The sequence below is a fragment of the Sabethes cyaneus genome, chromosome 3 (genome assembly GCF_943734655.1).
Source record: "Sabethes cyaneus chromosome 3, idSabCyanKW18_F2, whole genome shotgun sequence".
NCBI classification, from domain to species: Eukaryota; Metazoa; Arthropoda; class Insecta; order Diptera; family Culicidae; genus Sabethes; species Sabethes cyaneus.
Window position 1 is genome coordinate 189,831,453 of NC_071355.1, and position 21,355 is coordinate 189,852,807.

General features: G+C 38.8%; 1 protein-coding gene across 1 annotated transcript in view; it reads left to right on the forward strand.

The window, feature by feature from the left end:
• LOC128741628 (calphotin-like) overlaps nt 1-21,355 on the forward strand; it is a 128,740-nt gene that overhangs the window by 79,704 nt on the left and 27,681 nt on the right. Inside the window, exon 4 of the mRNA XM_053837582.1 lies at nt 7,458-7,865. Within this exon, the coding sequence (XP_053693557.1) occupies nt 7,458-7,865 (408 nt within the window). The remainder of the gene's footprint in view (nt 1-7,457; nt 7,866-21,355) is intronic.

Genomic DNA, 21,355 nt, shown 5'->3' on the forward strand with positions numbered 1-21,355 from the left:
GTGTTTCATTTGAATGGCAGACCCCCTCTTAGTAGGGGGAGGGGTCTCTAACCATCATAAGTACCTTCTTCGGCCCCGAAAACCCCTACATGAATATTTACACGCAAATCGGTTCAGTAGTTTTCGATTCTATAAGGAACATATGGTCAAACAGACAGAAATCCCTTTTTATAGGTATAGATTTGTAATGGCCTTACATACGTCGAGGAGGCGAATCGGATGCTGATGTTCGATAAATTCAAACCAACTGAGTCGTTATTGTTACATATACTGATGACGCTTTATACGCGTTCTTTGCACGCATATTCAGGAATTTAGGCGGTATTTTTCGGGTTATTTTCAGATTTTACGCGTCACGTATCTTTCGCGCCTATACCTAGTATACTTGGCTATATCACCTCAACCATGCAAAATTTGTAAAATTTATGTATGGAACGCCTGTACGCCTCTTCCACAGCTCTACGGTTAACACCGATCATATGGTTGTCATCCGTAAACCCTAAAAGCATATGAGATTTCGTGATGATGGCACCGCTTTTCTGTGCGCCGGCCCTTCGAATAGTACCTTCCAATACAATGTTAAATAGCAAATTCCATAGCCGTCACCTTGCTTCAAACCATCAAACGTCACAAACCAGTTCGATGTCTCACGCACTATTCTGACGCTTAATTTTGATCCTTTAAGGATAGCACGTATCGGCTTAGTCAGTTTTGTTTGAGAACCATGTTCAAGCATAATCCGCCACTGCTCATTTCGTGTAACTGATCGTAAGCCGCCTTAAAGTATATAAACAAATGGTGAGTCTGCAAGTTGAACTCCCGGAATTTATCCTGAGTTTGTCGCAGGTCTAACAAGTCAGTCGTCGTATGTTCGAATCTCGGCTAGGCGGTGCTTGCTAGATAGAGTCAGTAGGATCGTTACCCTGGCTCCGTAATTTTCCTGTATTCTAAACAGCCGGCTGCGAAGTCTGTCGATAAAGAAGGGTAATGTCTAATGACGGTGTAAGCCCACGGCTTTGCTTTTTTGTCGCAAGATGAACACATTTTTAAGTGGAGTATCTCGCTCGAAAACCACACTTGTGGTTTCCTGCAACAGCCTTAATATATGAAACAGGATGCGGGAAAGAATTGTTTATGTAAAATGCAGGAAAGTAATGCCTCGATAATTGTTGCATTGGAGTCGATGGCCTTTTTGTAAATAGGGCATATGAGACCTTCCAATCAATCCGTAGGTAGTTCCTCCTCAGTTTATACCTGCTTCGCCTGCTTGGGGCACACCTCTCCTGAAACAACTGCAAAGGTACCGCAACTGAGCTCAACGTGTACATCGCAGATTGAAGTTAGCGCAGTTTCAATGTGCCTTTAAACATTCCAGCAATGAATATCGTCGCTTGAATGCTGATCTGTATAAATCATATGTACATATTCCGTGTGCAAACTGACCTCCGGAAACAACCGAGCAATTTTTGGGTTTTCGTCAATTCGAAAAGGAAATGCCCAGCTAGCATTTTTTTATGTATAAAAAAGATAAAAATTAGCATTACGTATAGATATACATGCAAATAAATCGTATTTGATGCGCAAAATTGGCATATCCGTACAATTTTGGAGGCGATATACGTGATTACGAATAATTTTGAGCGTTACGACTATATAAGTATTTATATACGATAATGTCCGATTAAGCGCGAGTCGCTTTGTACTACTATACGATTTTGTGCTGAAAATCGTATGTATGTCAGTTATTATCATTATATACGATAGAAAATCAACTTGGTCCCACTTTATCCAACGACTTAGATACGATTTTGAATTTGTTAGGAGATATTCACGATAATTTTCGTACATTGATATACGAGTTGGTGCTAGCTGGGTGCTCATTCATTCCATCTCGCGTGTGCTTTGGTGGAGTTGAATCTACAAAAATTTCTGATTGTTGTCAGCTGTTTGCAACATTTTTCTTCCCAGTATAAGATGCAAAGATTACTGCCTCATATGTCCCTACTGACATCTACTGACATAATAATAACCGCCGTAAAAAAATTGAAGCGTCCTTTCTCCGCGCGTCCCGATGGATGGCATTCCAGCTGTAGTATTTACTCGTTGTATTGAACTATTGGCCATTCCTTTACGCATGATTTTGAATAAATCATTTGAACAAACTATATTCCCGAGCATTTATGTTCCTGGTTTATAAAACAGGCGATCGTTTGAACTTTGGCGGAATTACTACCCTTTCTGCTGCGTCAAAACTATTCGAGATTATCGTTAGTGGCGTGATACTATCCCGCAAAAAAATTGTATATCATCAGCTCAGCATGGTTTTATGCCTATCCGTTCCACTTGTACGAATTTATGAGAATATACTTCGACCTGTGTTTTGCAAATAGAGAATAGGAAGCAGGTTGACGTAATTTACACGACACGGATTTAAAGACAGCTTTTGACCGGATTGACCATGCAATTCTATTGCGTTCTCTTGCGCAAAAACAATTCTATTTTCCGACTTGGTATATCTCAACAATTAGTGCAATGGCTGAGCTGATACTTGCGAGGCAGGGTGCTGCGCGGGAAATTTGGTTTCTGTATTTCGTCGCAATTCTCCAATAGCTCTGGTGTCCCGCAAGGAAGCAATATGGGACCATTGCTGTTTTCACTATTGTTCAACGATGTCACTCAGATGTTGAATACCGGTGGCAGACTTGTGTACGCGAATGATCTGAAACTATTCCTGGCTGTTGAACAACTGAACGACTGTCGCCGCGTGCAAGCTTTACTCGGTTCCTTTGTCGGCTGGTGTAAATGAAAATGGTTAACGTTAAGTGTGGCAAAATGTGGTGTTATGAGTTTTTACCAAATGAAAAGCCCCATTCTTTTTAACTACCATATCGATGGGTCTGAGCTGCGTAGGGTAAACCACGTTTTAGTGATCTTGGTGTTTTACTCGGTACCAAACTAACATTTGACCTATATCGCGAGTCGATATCTCGAGAGCAATACGTTAACTCGGATTCATTTCTAAAATTGGACTAAACTTTAATGATCCACATTGCCTCAAATCCTTGTATTGTGCTCTGGTTCGGCTACTGCTTGAAAGCTGTAGCATTGTATGATGTCCTCAGCAGTTAACGTGGAACCTGCGCATCGAGTGAATACAAAGAAAATTCATTTGGCTTACTCTGCGACATCTACCGTGTCGTTATCCCAAGAGCCTCCCACCATATTCTGATCCGATCGCTGCCGTCTACTTTTTCTAGACTCGCTAGGTTATCGACGAAAAACTCATGAGACAGTATTCGTGGCTAAAGTCAGCAACGGTGAAATGGATTCCCCCAGACTGTTATCTCTATTAAATTTTCATGTTTCGCTACGGACTCCACGTTCCACCGGCTTACTGCAAACTCCATTCTACCGTACCGTCTTCGGATGTAACGAACCCGTTACTGCATGTTCCAGAACATTTTCGAAAGTGCAAGCATTGTTTAATTTCGACGAACTATCGCATAAATTTGTACAGTGGTGAAGCACCAATGTTTTAGAGAAACCATTTTTCATGTAGAATTTAGTCAGACAAAGTAATAAATAAATATTAAATAATAAATAAATACCTTTCGTATAACATGGTGGATTGCCCAATACAGCCGTTCGCTCTCGACTTTCAAACGTTCGGCGGGGTTGTCGTCCTTTCCAGCTGCTTTGCCGTTTTTAGCTCTCTAGTTGCTTTTTTAACCTCGTACAAAGTTGGTGGATCCACTGCTTGTCCATCATCTATAATCGTTATCCTATTTCTGTTGATTGCTCCATCTTGTCTTAATCTTAAGTCGCTTATGACTTGGATGAGCCATCTTGCACGTTTAGCCCCTTTATTTCTGGAGCCGGTGGGGTTGTTGCGAAAACCGTTTTTGTTGCTGTGTCGTTTGGCATCCTTACGACCTTACACACTTAAAAAATAGCACCGAGTTCGGCAAAATTTTGCCGAAATCTCAACAGCCGAAATTTCGATAAAAATGTCAATGGTTCAACGTTTACGGATCTTTAGTAACGTTTGGCAACACAAAAATTTACCGAACGTTCGGCTGTTGAGATTTCGGCAAAATTTTGCCGACTAGGTGCTTTTATTAAAGTGTGGGACCTATTTCCCGCTCGAATGCGCCGTTAGATCTTCATATTCCGTATTAGTGTTGTCGGCGGTCACCAGCAATCCCAAATACACACTCCTCTACCACTTCTCTGATCAATCGCGTTAGTTTGTCCGAAAAACTGTGTTCACGCATTATGCCATAACTGGTTTTGATTGACAGTATCGTATGCTGCTTTGAAGTCAATAGAGATGTGATGTGAGGGCACGTTGTGCTCCCAACATTACCGCAAGATCTATTGGATGGAAAAAAATTTGGTCTTTAGTGGCGCGAGCTCACATAAAGCCCGCCTGATAACTTCCTCCGAAATCTTGTGCTATTGGGGACAGCTAGTGTAACAAGATCTGCGAAGGTACTTTTACGCGGTGTTTACCAGCGTTATGCCGCGTTCACCCTTTTTGTAGATGGGACAACAGCTCCATACCTCCGGTAGCTTGTCCTCCTTCTATATCTTGAACCAAACCCCGTGTAGATCCGTTGGCGGCGATTCTCTAAATAAAAGGTATTTTGAGGTAATAAGCTTTTCAGGAAAACCGTTGGCTTGAAGCTTAGCTTTTTTCATGATTTGAGGACCAAACGTATCCCATTTTTAAATTTTGTTTAGTGAACTAAGATCTTTTGCATGGGATATTACAAATCCATAATTGTATAGTTTCCATTTTGATGTATAACGTTTTGAAGAAATGAAGTTGCCAAAATGGAATGGAAGCGTATGGTGGTGACGTTAATGTGGCTTTGTGAAAACGTACAGCAACAGAGATTTTTCAGTATATGTTTTTCTTCCGACGCTAGTAATTAAGCAAATTTAAAAATAGACGTACATCATTGTTAAGAGTAATTACTGATAACGCTTCACCCTGGCTGTTATTCTATGTTCATTTAGATGATGTAACAACACAGACAATTCAAGTAACCCGAACCAGTTTACTGATAATATTCAAAATACTATTGCTGCTTTTCAGATGGATCTATTCAAGATGATGTTTTATGCATGAGTCATTCAGTTATAGGATATCTAAAGACCTTTGGTACAGTTTGCAGTAATGAACGTCCATGTGGTAAAACCTGTACTGTTAGGCAGACAAGAACTTCTCCTTTCAATTCTCCTATTTATTTCTTACTCTTACCGTTATGGAATTCGCTTTTGACTTGCAACCTTCATCAGTTTCTGCTACGAATCCGTTTGTTTCGAAATACTTCGACTGGAAGACAACAATTGAGAATCACTTAGGACGAAATATCATTATTTTTATACGCTCCTGTGCGAGCTTTACTTGGAATGACTGTGTGGCACTGGCGCCATATTTTTCACTCATCCGAAACCGCAACCAGCACAGCACACAAGAGTGTAGACGATTAACGTCGCAATAGCGCATAAACGGTCTAATGCTGAGCTGGACAAATTCCGCCTGAATGGTTTTGAAAATATCAGTAATGTCGGTTTGTTTACAAACTAATCGCATTCCTCGGCAGCTGATAACCTTTGCGGTGTTTAAATAAATCAATTAAAGCGAGTTAGCGATTTCTCGTAGACGCCAGCGCACATGACAGTCAGACCAGGCGATCTCGGAGTATATTTGCAGTGTACCGTAGCCTCACAGAAACACGGATCCGATGTCGCCTGTCTGTGAGGCACACTACTTACTCACTGCACACTGTGCTGCTGAGCAGTAGCATCGTGTTTCATCGACTCATAATTTCGCTCAGCCTATCCTGGCACAAATAAAAAAATAAGTCTTTGTTTTGACATGGTTTAGGGCACGCGTTCGGATGATGACTCGAAGTATACTGTACTGTACCCACAGAAGCGAGGCACGGCAAGAATTGAATCCATATTTTATAGACGTGTGAATGTGCTTAATAAAAGAAAAACATGAAGTCATGGAGAGCATGAATTCCGGCCGGCGTTTAATTGATGAACACGTTCCGCCGCCTTCGTTTGCCTTCTTCAGACTTGTTCGTCGAATTCGCAGAACATTTTAGCAGAGCAGAGCAGCGCAGAGCAACGACGATGAAGAAAGATGCCCCTTTTTACTCTGTTACCAACCGGCCATAATTGGTTTGGCAGTGCTTTTGTAGAAGGCTTTTGTTGTCCGGTGGTGTTCTTGCCGAGAGATGGTTTTCCGCTGTCTATAACATTCGAAAGGAGCTGAAAAATGTTTGTGTAAATCGAACAAGGTATTGTATAATGTTATTAGGTGATGAAATTTTGAACAAGGTTTGTTTTGGCTAATAGCAGTCTATACTATTGGTAATTGAAAAAATCTTGTTCAAAATTATGTTAGCCTATTGAAGCCGCAACTGAGTGAGTAACCGTTCTAACCAGGTTGTTTCTTCACTAGCCACATTGGATCATAAAATGTCTAAATCAGAACATACATTTGCTTGTTCAACAATGCTGAAGTGCAGATTAGTGTTCTATTTCCTGATACCACTTATCTGCATTACCGGAAATTTCAATGCACATTCACTCTTTGTCGAGACACGATTGAGGAATAATGATTTTAAAATGAAATATTTATAGTCAGTATGGTGTGGCCTGTTTGGTGTTTGCACTTTGCCATTTCGCGCCATTATAGATAATGCTGTTCGACGCGTCCTGCGATAGCCTCTTTACTATGCCACACAGCAGACACATTTACAATGACTTTTTGTAAGTTGTATCAAACAGTACGTTAAATATAAACAGAACATGAGTTTTACATGTACTAAAAATCAAGATAATTTCAGTGTTCAGTAATTGTCCATTGTTTACTGTTAATCACAATCGGAAAACGGAAGGCAAATGCTCTGCACTAACCGAAGTCAGAGCCCCAGTGGAAAATGACATCTTTTTTCTCTGTGTGTTGCGCACCGGTAAGTTCAATAGCTGCGCGCAGGCGTCTTTTCGGTCTGTGTTATGTGTTGCTCTAGTATACATCTAGGCGTTTTCATAGCGTAGCGCCATGGTAAGTTTATTTCGTGGGGTTTGCTAAAAAATTATTTCTCTGGTTTATGTCGTCAGTTTTGTTCATGTATGTTTTACTCTAATTAACACTTAATACGGAATAAAAGAACTTATCCATTTGAATGGTACATCCATTGGTTAAAGATCATCTCATTACGAATCAGGAAATGACATTTCACTTGCAGCTACAATTGCAACAAATATTAGACAACAATGTTAACATTATTCGAAATTTTTGTAGCATTTCACTAATCAAATTGTATTCGTCTCTCCCGTTACCTTTCTTTCCATAAAACCACAAACTCTAAAAACTCATACCCTTCAATAATGAAAACAAAATTCTGCCAATTTTCATCATGGCACGACGATAGGAAAAGAAGGTAGAAACGGATGCCGCTGAAAACGAGAAGGATGCCAACACAGAAAAAGGAAATAAAGATGGCGCCGGGGATGCCACAGCAACAGAAGTAGCAGCAGCCGCCACAGCAGCACCAGTCGCCACCAGCTCCCCAACCGCTACATCAGACAAAGTGGCCGGCGTGGAATCGCCCGATTCGGATGCGGCAAACAAAACGCTCGAGAACGGTAGCAACGATGAAACGCTGAACGACAGCAAGGCCGCGGCGGAGGACAGCAATAAAAAGCCGAAAAAGGTAAAAAAGAAATGGTCCTTCCGGTCGATCTCGTTCAGCAAGAAGGACAAACAGAAGCCCGCCAAGAAGGAGAAGGCCGACGAAGAGAAGGTGAACGGCGAGTGCGAGAAAGTTCCTGAAGAAGGGGTAAGTGTACCGTTTATTTTTCGACTTACGTTACTCTTCTGTTTACACGTTTATGACGTTTGGGTCCATCTGGTCACCTGTTTCACAATTTTGTCCGTATAGGATGTGTCGTCCTTTTTGTGGGTAATTGTTCCTATTGTTCGGAGGAAACTCGTCTATGTCGGTGACTAATAGAGATGGTTGAACTTTGTGTTGGGGTTGTGCCACCGTCCTACGGGAAGGAATGGGCGTAAAATCGAAATCTAAAAATATATTCGTCGGGAAAAGTGGTCATGTTTTGAACGTTTATTTCTCAATCAATGCGAAAGATATTTATACCAATCGGCCGGTTTTTATTTGAATTGGATAATATGAACACAGTTTATTTTTGGAGATTCGAAATTAAAAAATTGGAAATATTGGGTGTTGTCATAATGGTGATTACACGTAAGCTGCGATTTCATTTATTTCACTTGCAGGAAAAAGTGACAGAATCTCCCCGTCCCAACAGGTCAGTAATTATTTCCCTTATTTGAATCTAAATCTAGTTGATGTCCTGAAAATAAAACGTATCCTTAAAGACGTGAAACCGTTTCTTAAGTTTCATCGTTTGCATAATAATATATTCAAAATTGAAATGCTTTTGATGAGCAGCATATTCTGTTCAAGCTACTAAAATTTCTTTTGGACAAAATCGCCACAGTAATCCTGCATTTCCGAAAGCTTTTCTGGGCTTTTACTAACTTTTTTATTGAACAAGAAAAACGATTCGTTTCGATATGTCGTCCCGATTCGTTTCTCTATATTACCGTCATAAATGGGAAGGTGGAACAACTCGCTCGCATCTGTGGCTTCGTTACGCGACCGAAATGGATCTATTTCAAGCGGAAAAACATTACCTAGCCGGAACAGAAAACGCCTTGCGTTAGACACTAGCAAAGTCCCACGCCACTGCACTGCACTGGGAAAAGCTTTTACGGTGATGGGGACGGACGAGAACTTGATGTCGGTTATTCTCCTTTCCGTGCAGTTTACTGGCACTACCCACCTATGTCAGTCAGAGAATATATCCACACCACTGAGCGTGTACCTACGCGTATAGAGACTTGTTCATGTTACAATTTCAAGTACTTGGCACTTGTCGCGTCTCACTTGCTTGAACCACTAACCAGCGTAAGTTTACGAAGATTAGAAAACTTTTCGATCATCTGTTTGCGCTGTTTATTCATTAAGCGCTTGACAAATAAACAACTGCGGTGCAAATAAACTCAATATTTGATATATTGCTGGTTTAGTCTTGAAACTATTTGCTTTTGCAATTGATTCTTAAAAAAAATTGGCAAAAAAGTCCTTCCTTCACTGGTTTGATTCAGCTTAATTCATAGACTGATGAAGTCTTTTCAAACAATTTCAAACAAGTTTTCAGACATGGCGAGATGCTGTGCTTTGTGTCATTGATCCCGTTTCGTATTTCTACAAAAGCGCAAATACAACATCCTACTTTTGTAACGAAGTAGTAGTTTTGTTTGTTACACGGGAAACAGCTCCTGCTTGAACGGGAGGAAAGTTGTCCGTTGACTTTCGCTTTGCTATGGGTGACGTTTGTCATTCCTTTCCGAGTTGCGAACCATTTAATTGAAACTGGGAAATCATCGATGACAGTCGCGTCTCGTTCATACCAATGATGCAATGTCGGAAACGAGAAACGCGCGAGGATATTGTTTTCCACGTACTCTACGTCAAAGTCTAGGAGAATAGCTCAGTTCGACAAAGTAACATTCCAGGTAAACGCGTGTCATTCAATCGTAAACCAATATCAAAATGATACGAGAGCAGAAATAAAAAATCGTTTGGACAAAAAGAAAAACAGAGATGCATTGTTGTAATTTTTCCGCAGATCCTTGACTGATTTTCGACATTTGGAAAGCAATTTCGAGTGTTCTTTTCATAGAACAACATGTGACTGTTGGGAAGCCATTTCCCAATTCCTGCCGATGACATTTTTTTCTCTCAATTTTCCCTTATAGAATAAAGATACCGATGAATTCGTATACTGACGATGGCTAAGGCAATCTGTAAACTTTGGCAGGGAGCCCAAATTTTCGTAACTATCTCATCCGTTCGAGCTTGTTTGGTGCGAGTGATGTATCCGCACGGCTGTGCCATCCAACACTTTTCTTTTACAAGTTGTGCCTGCCTGTGCTGTGCCTGGGCTGCTGCTGCTGCTGCTGATTCACATGATGCAGCTTGGCTAGACAGCTTGAACGCTGTCAGTTGTCGTCGTCGGGATGGCAGATTCTCGAGCGGGAAAATTACAAACGATTATTTTTGCTTCGCTACGTTTTCATTCATTCATCAAATGGCAAATGGATTAAAATAGCAGCTGACAAAGGATTTTGGCTCTGGCAATATTTGTAAACAGTGAAAACGAGAGAATTAGCAGCTTAAAAAATGCTTTTAGGGTTTGCTTGTGAGTTCTCTGTCATGTTGGTGCCATTTAAGTGTGTCGTTTTTATCTGTAATAAAACGCAATATATATCTCATAAATTCTGCGGTTTTGTGAATAGCGCAGCTAGACTACACTTAATGCGAGATCAAGCTCGATCACTTTGCCAATAAATCAGTTAATAGTTGAAACAAAGTTGTAGTTAATACTTACTAAAAGTAAAACTTGACGCTATTACGAATTAATTATTTTTTTAGCATTTTCTTAGTCTCTTTAAAATAATAAAGGTTTAATTTGAATAATTCCTAAACGCATAAATTTTCATCTAAGAACTAGTGTTTTTGCAGCGAGGTTGCGACTACAAACAAAAAGAGTACTCACATCGCAATTCACTTCTTTTACGTTGTAATAAAATCAAAATCATATAAAATCATATTTTAAGAAGGTTGACAGACATTTACATTTAAAACACAAAAAAGTTTCAAAAAGTATATGAAATTTCTATTTGAATCGATAAATTGCTGGTTTCGATTTACTTTTTAAAGATAACTTTATGTTAAATGCTGATTGTTGAGGTGCTCAATGCGAACGGTCTAACTTTGCGCCACTTTTTGAGCATTTCTCACCAATAATAATATTTGTTGTAATGTTGTTTTCCAAGACCTGTACGACGCGTAAGATGCGTACAAGAGGTTTGATGCAAGATCAGTAAAAGTGGTTTGGAAAAGTGTAATCACACGGTACAGATCGTGGTCACTTTATAGATCCAAAAAAAGAGGTCAATTGCTCACCAAATTCGCCTCTCAATTGGTCCACTGGTAGTGGCGAGTAGCACTGTCTTGCTGAAGGCACATATCGGCATCATTGACACGTGGTAACGTGATACCCACCTTCATTCTTGAAAATTTCAGACTAGTGGCACACTGCACCATACAGTGTATCTTTCTGGGATACATTGGCAGTTTTTATATGACCAAATGCGACAATGTTGTTTGTTGATGTATCAGACGTTATCAGACAGAAATGAGCTAAACCAAAAAATGCAAATGCAAAATGGGTGCAGCTTTTCTATGAGCTGTATTTTTGACGGTTTTAGGATAAGATTCTTGCGTAAGATCTTCCATGGGGTTGAGTTACAGAATAGTTGCGAAAACGGCGAATGGTTTAATGAACGGTCATAAAAAAATTATACGACGAATAATTAGCTAGTAAATTTTCGGTAAAACCTAAAATCATGCGGGGAATCATATTAAAATACATAAAAAATAAATTGGTGGGAAAGCATACATAGTCAGGTCCAGCAGTTAGAAGAAGTAGAGCCATGTGCACTATTGTCTTGTTGCAAACAATGTGCAATTTTATTTACACACGTCTATTTGTGAGTGATGGAAATGTACTTGAAGAAATATTACCGTTTGTTGTTTTTTTTTTCATGCGCTAATGTGCACATGAAAGTGTTTGAACGGTTCAAACGCGGCCTAGATAATCTGTCTGGTATGGATTGGTTTTAAACGAAATGGATTGTCATGCAAACAATCGTTTGACGTCTCCTCTGGTAAGATTTGGAACATCGGTTTCGCACCAGGATCTTGCCAAAATGGGTGTTTCGTGTTGCGATATTTGGGGCATATGTACGTAATTGCAAGAACTAAGAAGTCCACTCTTTGATTGCAGTTTGTTTTTGGCTGACGCAAAATTACTCCCCCCTCGTTTGGAAAAATCCATCAACCTCCTAAAGTAAACGGTTCAAAGTCGGAACATCGTCATTTTCGAAAGAAAGCAACCTGATTATATACACAAGTAGCATCTTCACTATTTATAACTTTATTTTTATAAATTTCAGTAGGAACAAATAATCTAGTTGGGCATTTCGTGTTTGTTCAACCGAACTTTTTCCGTAGTGCGCGTGTTATTAGCTCTGTATCTGTGACAATATTAATTCGAGTCTCACTTCTCCGTGCCAAAACAAACCATCCGCGAAGTGGGAAACTAAAAAACGTTTCAGAGAACATTCAAGCAAGGGTCTAATTTTCGAACGACTGTAGTATTAATGTCAACATTGCGCGCATTGCGATGAAACGGGAAAACGCAGTTGCGCTGCGCTGGCGTGGCGGAGGCGGGAAGCTGGGATCAAAATTAAATTAGGAGGAGGCAAGTTTTTTGTTGGTTGGCCGCCGTCGACTAACCGTTGTCGTCGTCGACGTGTTGTATTTTGACTGTATGGGACAAATCGTGAAAGTACGCCGCGGTATATACGTGGTGCCTTCCTTCCTAATGTTGATCTCGAAAATTAAAGCGCACTTGACAGTGAACTTTAGTGTGCGCGGGTTGTTGTTTGTATACCCGAGCAGGAGGATGTAGAATAATTTTGCTTTATTATAATGCTATCATAATGTCTAGCAAGCATGACCGAAATATCAGCTAAAAAATCAAATGAATTTAATATATTCTTGATTTATATAATAAATTACAACAGATTTTTATACTAAGGTGGCATTTTACACTATTTCCTTGCTTGGAAAATCTGTGCAGTCAAGTGAATTTCGGCCATGCACGAGCAGAGTAATAATTTCACAATACAACACATTGTCGATATAAGTACAGTAGATATGCAATGGAATTTTTTGATTAAAGTGGTGGCACTGCCTATAGGTGATGATCAATTAGCACCTCTCCAAATGCAGTTCGTTTCGAAGAATGTTAATTTGCAAATCGTGTGTTTTACTCTGTTTCGCTGTGTTCAGCTGCTGATTTCTTTTGAAAAATATTCAAATTAGTAAACTAACCAGAAATCTTGTTTCTTTGTGCTCGCAATTCTTCAAACTTACTTACATTGCTATCGCTGTGACGTTCAACATTCCACAGAAACGGAATGGAAATCAGTTTTTATCTTCAGCCGCCAGAAAATATTTGTCTGCATTCAGTGCGTCTGTTGCTAATCATTTTACTTGTATTTGTTCACATTACTTGTCAGCACAGCGTTTCATTAGTAATAATAATAATAATTCATCAAATATTCAAATGGGATAGAATGTTTGTTTAGCATATTTCCGCAAAATTTTAATAAATAAGAACGTTAGTGTGATGAATTGAACAAGCACCTCGTGGTCGATGGCGGCAGAGCTGGATGCTTACGAATACATAGTTAATTAGCCGTTGTCGCCGGATTTAAAATGATGTGCTCATACCGATTAAAAATTTGAAGAAAAAAAAAATAGATTGCTAATTCTATTTACGCCAAGCCTTAGCAATTTCTGTCAAAATTTGTAAAACTCACTCACACAAGCTGCGGTGGCTGCAAATCCGACAAAAATAGTATTACGTTCCACCCCGGTGGAGGAGGAAAACATTTCGCACGTTCACAGTTGCCATTTTCCTAACTACGTTGTTGGCATTCGCGGTCGCTTTCTTGTGCTTCTTGGAGAGAGCGGAATCACAACCCGAGTGTATGTACGTCATCGCCTGGCGGTCAAGGTCAGTTTAGTAAGTCCCGCTAATTTTTCGACGCTGTGTTTTGGCCCGGCACAACAACCGTGGCGCGAATATTATTGCTGTACCTACTATTTATTAGGAATATTAGTCATCCTGTTCGCCCTTATTTATTTAAAGTCGGTGTGCTCGGCTGTTTGCTTGATTTTTTTGATCCAGTGTATAGGGGTTTAACAGAACATCCTCTAAGTAGAGGAAAATTATTTTATCTTCCGTTTTTCAGGCGTTTCCATGTTTTAACGAAATGAAAGAAGGGTTCGCTGTATTTGCAACAATTTTGCACGTTAGACGCGTGCCATTTAATCGTTGCTTACCCCCTGGATTACAATTTAAATCAGGCTCCCTTTTTTAAACGGACACTCGTATTTCTACCGACCGATAGACAATCGGATGTTTTACGCACATAAGTGCCGTACAATGTATTGAGTTTGTACCGTTTTGTATTGTGTAATTGGAAATTAATATTCGAGAATTCGAAAAAAATCGATCGGGAATTGATTCTGAAAACCAATGTTCGGCATGCATGTTACCTTATCGAACGATCTAGATCTAGATTATTGCGGATAAAGAGACTCCTTATCACGGTACGGGACGTACTCTGCGCCGGATAGAGCAAGTTCGTCCTCAAATGCACAGCTCGGCACCCCTTTTTATCGTACCCATTTGAATGGAAGCGGTCGTCTGAAAATTCTGCAAAATTCGATTTGCACACAGGATAAACTGAAAAACGGATCAGGAAAAAAAGTCATGAATAGAAAAGTACTTGAAAATTGCAAACAATGGTTTGTGCTCCCTCACTCCCGACATTTCCTTAGGCTTGCCACCACAAGCATATGGAAATCGGCCACCCGGAGGCCCGGTCGGTTTTTAATGACCGGAGGATTTGATCAGCAGCGTGTTGTGTCTTCCGCTGGAGTGGAAGGCGTGTAGTTTCGCTGTAATTCATTGCCACCATCTGGCAGGGCAGGGTCTGCGCTATGATTACACCCCAACCCTAGAGCTCGATTGATGAATTTAATTTCGAACACTATGGTCATACGGAACGCTTGGAATGCAAGGAGCATCGCATCAAATATGCGTTTGATTTTCTTTACAAGTCTCGTGTATTTTTTGCACAGTAGCTATCTACATCAATTTTGTTATTTTTGTCTTATAGAAATTCAAACTCTCGTTTGGCCTTTTCTTTTGGAAATAGTTTGCCAAGTTATGAAATATTTTCTCCTGAAGATAATGATACCAAAAGCATTCGTAAGATAAGTGCATCTTGTCAGATATCCCTAGTGAATAAAAACTTCCTTCCGTATACAGCATATCAGTTTTTTACGCATTTGATAAATTAATATACCTATTCTAATAAGGCTTATACAAATTTGAAAAAAAGTTTATGTCACCCCCCCCCCCCTTCAAAAATTTTCGAAATTTGAAGGGGCAAAAAAATAAAGTGCAACATTATTATGTTGCATTCTTTAGTGATAAGCAGATTTTTTACAGTTCAACGAGTTTACATCTCTAAATTACCCAATATGTGCAAAGTTAAAGAAATTATCCGGTTAGTCACGATCAACTTTCCTTCACCAAGCAGTCTGATTCTCGCTACAGGTCACAGACGACTATTGTGCTTAATCTTTAAATCCCGGCGCTGAAAATTGGGGTGCTTGAAATCAGACTTTTGGCTCTATTTACTTTAAATTTTATTCCAATTTAATTCAACTTGTTTTAAAAGAACCGAATTAGGTTGAGGCATCAATAAACTAAACAATATATTAGTGAAATTTGGTACCGCTTTTGACGGAGATATTCAGAATTGCAGTGGGGTTATTTTTTCATAGGTAGTAGATAGATTAAAAAAAATACAACAAATTAGACAATCCGGAGTATCAGCTTTCAGTGCTTTTGGGGCTCCAATTGGTCGTTTTATTCCGTAATGTCCAAGAAACTTACCCTAATTTTGGATGTTAGGGACGTAAAACTTACAATTTTATATTACAAATACAATATTTTACCACGCATTCGATGCATGCAGAAAGGATGTCAGTGAGTTGTTCGAAAATTTTCTGACTATTGTCATGTTGTGATTATCATTGGGATAAATGGTGGCCCCGACCATAACATCAAATCAAGCCATGCTGTTATATTGATTTTTTACTGAGCTTTATCTTCTTCTGCTTAAAAAATGGAGTTTTAGTAAGGAAATGTGCGAAACTGGAATTAAATTGGAATAAAATATTTATTGCTAGGCAGTCGAAACGGTTTATCTCTCAAAACATTTCAATGATTCGCAAAATCCTGGCGCTTACGAAGAAATATGCAATCATTTATACTGGTCTTATAACAAGACATTGTCCGAACCACCGATATTCATATCACTAAGAGGTTAATCAAGAAACGAGCGGTTTCAAACGTAGATAGTATCCGAGATTTTGTTCTTAACAAATGCCGGTAGCACAGCACAGTAGCCATTATTATCAAGCTGATTTATCTCCACCACAATGCTTACTTTATGTGCTTGAATCAAAAAATTTTGAAGGTTGGTTCGGTTTGAACTAAAAGTTAAGTACTGTACAATATTTTTGTATTAAATTTGTATTAATATGGAAAAATAAACAGTGGTTTTTTCTCCTTCGTTTAGTTATTGAAGGTTAAATGTTATTATTTTTTTCTTGCCCCCCCCTTGAACAATATTTCGGGACCAGGACATAAACTTTTTTCCAAATTTGTATAAGCCTAATGGGTAAAACTTTGCTGTCTTCTTTTTGAAATCTCCAGCAATAATCGGTACTTTCGACCAGAGGCAATAAACTTTGATTTTCTTTTATTTTATCCTTTTACATGGCAGCACATTACTCGATTTGCTGTAATCATGTAATATAGAAAGAAAAAAGTTCTACGTTACAGCGGTCAACTTTCCCCAATTCTATCTTCGTTGTTTGTTCATTTTCTGTTCTTTATCGCTTTCATTTCGAAAATTTCGTATTACCTAATTAATTCGTCCGAACCCGGCGGAGGGGCGAGCCTGCAAAGACAGATGCCGGCTTGCCGCACTTGTGCTCAAGTATCATGCTTCTTGCACCCGTTACAGAAAAAAAATCACTAATGTAATGCCGTTTACTTGAGCGCGGTTTACTGCCTGCTGGTCTTTGGAAAGAAAATCTCAGAGGAATAAATTAACTTTTCTAATTCTTCGTAATCAATCACACGAATCGTATTTTTTTGCCCACAAACGCAGCTCAGATTTTTGCTCCAAACTTTTATTGCTAATCGAGATTTTATATATAGCAGCTGTGCCATCTTCTTCTAGCGACCAGAATCAGTCAAGCTGCTTTGGTCGAGCAAAATTCCAGTTAACCGGCGGCACCGGTTTCCGGCACGCATCCGATCCGATATAATGTTGATTGAACTGTGTCAGGCGAAGAGTGTGATTCTATTTTCGAACCAATTTATAAACCACCCAACTGATATGGGTGAACACACTTATAAATACTTATAATGCTGCATTCGTCTTATGCTTCTGAAATCGATCAATTAAGCATCTTTAACCCTGTAAGCACTTTATTCCAACATTTAACACAAATCCAATGAAACTTTGTGGTTAGGTTGGAAGTGCTAATTATTTGATGTATGTAGTTAAGTCTTTTGTATTCTTCTATTTCAGGTTTGCCTTGAACTTTGATTGTCATTTAACAAAAGTAGGGTTTATTTCTAATTCCCGCCGTAGTAAGAAAAGCCACTCTAATTTTCATCATTTCTTAGTTGGATTTAAAGAATACTCCAAAAGTTCTACTGCTGATTTGACTCAAACACACTTACCTTCCAATCCGTGCCCTTTGAATTCACTAAAAAGCGATTATTAAAGCATTTTATTGAAATTACGCAACTGACTTTATATCTTAAATTCGTCGTACCGTTTTGAAATCCGTCCATCAAAATTTTTCATCGTCCGAACTAAAAATCACTGTGATTTTATGATTTTTAGTTCGGACGATGAAAAATTTTGATGGACGGATTTCAAAACGGTACGTCGAATTTAAGATATAAAGTCAGTTGCGTAATTTCAATAAAATGCTTTAATAATCGCTTTTTAGTGAATTCAAAGGGCACGGATCGGAAGGTAAGTGTGTTTGAGTCAAATCAGCAGCAGAACTTTCATGTTTACGAAGCTAGCGCGCATGTATTTGTGTAGGACGGCATGGCAAATGTTATTCTGCAAAATTTCTGCAGGTAATGCAAGTTTTCCCGGCTGCAGAATAACGACAATGCGTTGCGTGGGTTATTTTCATTTTATGAATGACGGAAATTGAAACGATTAGTCGAAATTTTCTTCTTTGTCGTACGAAAAAACGTAGGAAATTTGGCTGCTAGGAATTCTTTAATGAAAAAAAGCGATCAAATAGATCTCAACTCACTTTGATTGATCGCGTATGATTGTCAACAAACTAAAATATTAGGGAATAACTAATTTTGCAATATGCGTCATAAAAATCGCTGATATTTTTATTGTGTTGGATAGGACGGGAATAGGCAATTACGACGAAGCAGCAACATACCCTAGTACAATTTTTTTTAACGATAGGCTTTCAAATTTCCCAGTTGACTTTTCTTTTACTAAATTAGGAGATCTGCTGGTTTTCTATTACCATTTTCTTTCGCTATGAAATATTATTCAAATGTCTGATTTGATTAATAAGTCATCACAAAACATGAGGTTGACCAGAAAGCCGAACTTTTTTATTTTGGTAATGTTGATTTCACCTAAATATTGTGCGTGTGAATAGATGTGTGAATTGAAATTGTGTGTGAACTAGAAAATTGCTCGTGTTTTCAACATAAAAATAGCAACGTAGAAAGCAAAAATACAAATAGTATTAAAACCGTATTAATATTGTTATTTTCTAAAATAACTTTTTTCTTTTCATCATGTTTGTCATAAGATCATAAGTTTTTGTGTCAAAAATCGTTTTCGTGGGTCAATATCAGAGCATGCCAACATAGAAATCTACCACTGTGTATGGGCATTTTATTGGCAAAATTGAGCTCTACCAAAAAACAATAGGGGGTTAGGCACCTGCAAAATTCTTCAAATCAAACCAAGCTTCTAGTTTCGATGCTGTCCAATCCTGTTCTATTCTGTCCGAACGTATTCTGTCTTGTCTACTTTCTTAGTTCTGAGCTGCAGCCGCTAAGGCAAGAAAGAAATTATTCATAGTATCTAGTCCGGGTATTGTCATCTATGTTTTAGAAAAGAAGTTGAGCAATCATGGGTAAACTAACTCCAATGGAACTTCACAAAGTTATTTAAAAAGCTTTTCAAGTAAAACTTAAAACACGTAAAACAGTTTCCTTTAGAGTCCATGATTCATCTCCGTATAGACCACCGGGAGGTTCAGTGTTCTGTAGATCACCAGTTTTGTGCGAATTTGCAACTACAAGACTTCAGGCTCACGAGGGTACCAGGTCAGTGCATAGAAACCTCATATTCAATTTATGCAATACGCCTGAATTGATGCAATATACTTCTCATTCTTTGTTGTTTCTAGTAGATACAGATGAAATGAATTCAATAATGCCACCTGAATTCAACGATTCTTGCGAATCACTTGCGTTCATGTTCGTGTTGTTCTTTACATTCATTCATTCATTCTCGACAATAGTGAATGAAATCAACTGTCAATCATTCATTCATTTTAGACTGCCGACAACGGCAAACGAAAGTATAATTTCGTAAACATTGCTCCGAAGTTTAAATTAATTTCCTTCAGCCAGGTTTTGGATGATTTAAAAAATAGGCAGTTTAATAATCCAAACTTTGAGATCCTCTAAATATCAGTCAAGAGCAAGAAAATTGACTGACAGGTTAGGTGAGCAACTATTCAGCATTGCAATTCATGAATGAATTGTTTTGAAGTGTAGAAAATTGAGAAAGACAAACACTGTCTGCAGTTCAGTAATCTGATCATGTCTATGGGCTGACAGATAAAAGAATACTACCAGAAGTAAAGCTGTCAATTTTTTCGAGCTTTGATCAAGGTATATGAACTTCTCCACTGCATAAATAACGTTCTCCGTCCAGCTCCATCTCGGCACCAACACAATTTGGACTTCCAGCAACCATATACTTCCGTTTGGTGATACCAATCTCGTTGTTTTCCACTTAAAAGGTTTAAAGGCCTCTTCAACTGCTCTACAGTTGATTTCGATGACATCGACGTAATGCGCAAAACCAAAAAGTATGTGAGATTTCGTGATGATGGTGCCGTTCCTGAAGGTCACCCGCTATTATGACGTGTAATATTGATTCATCCAGCGTCGTACGAATCAACGTAACTAATTTCGTCGGCAAACTATGTGCTGGCATTTCTGCCACAGCTCATTTCGTTTTACTGAATCGTATGCTGCCTTAAAGTCCACACACAGATGAAGAAACAGCTTGCGGAGTGACAAAACTTGTCTAGTAACTTATGCAAGGTAAACATCTGATTTGAAAATAGCTTGGTACTCGCCGACAATGGACTGTGCTTAATGGGTCTACATAAAAGGATGTCCTCCCCCCTCTCAACGCATCCTATTGCTCCTATTGATACTGTACTTCGTATCGACAAACCGGTGCTATTTACCGGAAAAATTCCCAGGATTGGTGAAAATATTAGAAAGTTAAAAATGTATTTTAGTGAATTACTAAAAATGATGTTGACCTTACAGGAGCTAAGCAATAGAATGGAATTTCTTCAGGTTTATTTATTCACGTTGTTTTATTATATTTGTTTTAAATATTACTTACTACAATGAGGAACAGCATGCTGCCCCAGTATGCTTTTTCCAGCCATCATTTTGCAATTTTGATCAGTCCTGGTCAATAAAGGAGTAGCAGCACACGGGCGGTATCCCATGCTTATGCTTATTTGTTTTAAATATTACTTACTTTGTTTGTTCAAATTTTCTTCGAGGAAGTTTCGAAGTGCATGTTTTGTTTTACATAGTCATTGATATAATTACATGGACTTTTCCCACGTGACCTCCAAGGTCCACAGAACCACAGAATGTGTAATTTTGAAATTCTACTCATGACAAGCTAAAGTTTTAAAATTTCAAAACAAATCAAATTTCAACGGCGACGGGTTCTGTATGTACATATTCCCCATTTCAATCCACCCACAAGTGTGATAAATCTTTCCTCGCATTATAGAAATTGTGAGGACTTTGTGAGGGAGCCATTTATTACGGTGTAGTTTGTTTGTTTGTTTTCTATTGTATCCTATTTTCAGCATCAAGGGTCTGTTAGCGGCAGTGACAGCTGAATAAAAGTCAAACAAATACTTACTTTACCGGAGAAAAAAACCGCTGCCAACGAACGCAAAACTTTTGATAATAAATTATCAGTTTTGTTTGTGATCCATAATTCGCGGTCGAAAATTTTAAACAGTACTAATTGTCAAGCGGTTCCAAAAATAACCTTGCCAAAGGATCAGGTGATACAAACGTCGAAAACAGTATTTAAAAGATTCATTTCTGCGAAGGTGATAGAGAACCAAAAATAGATGCACAATTTAGTGGATTCAGATGGTTCTCTAGTGCGTCGTTT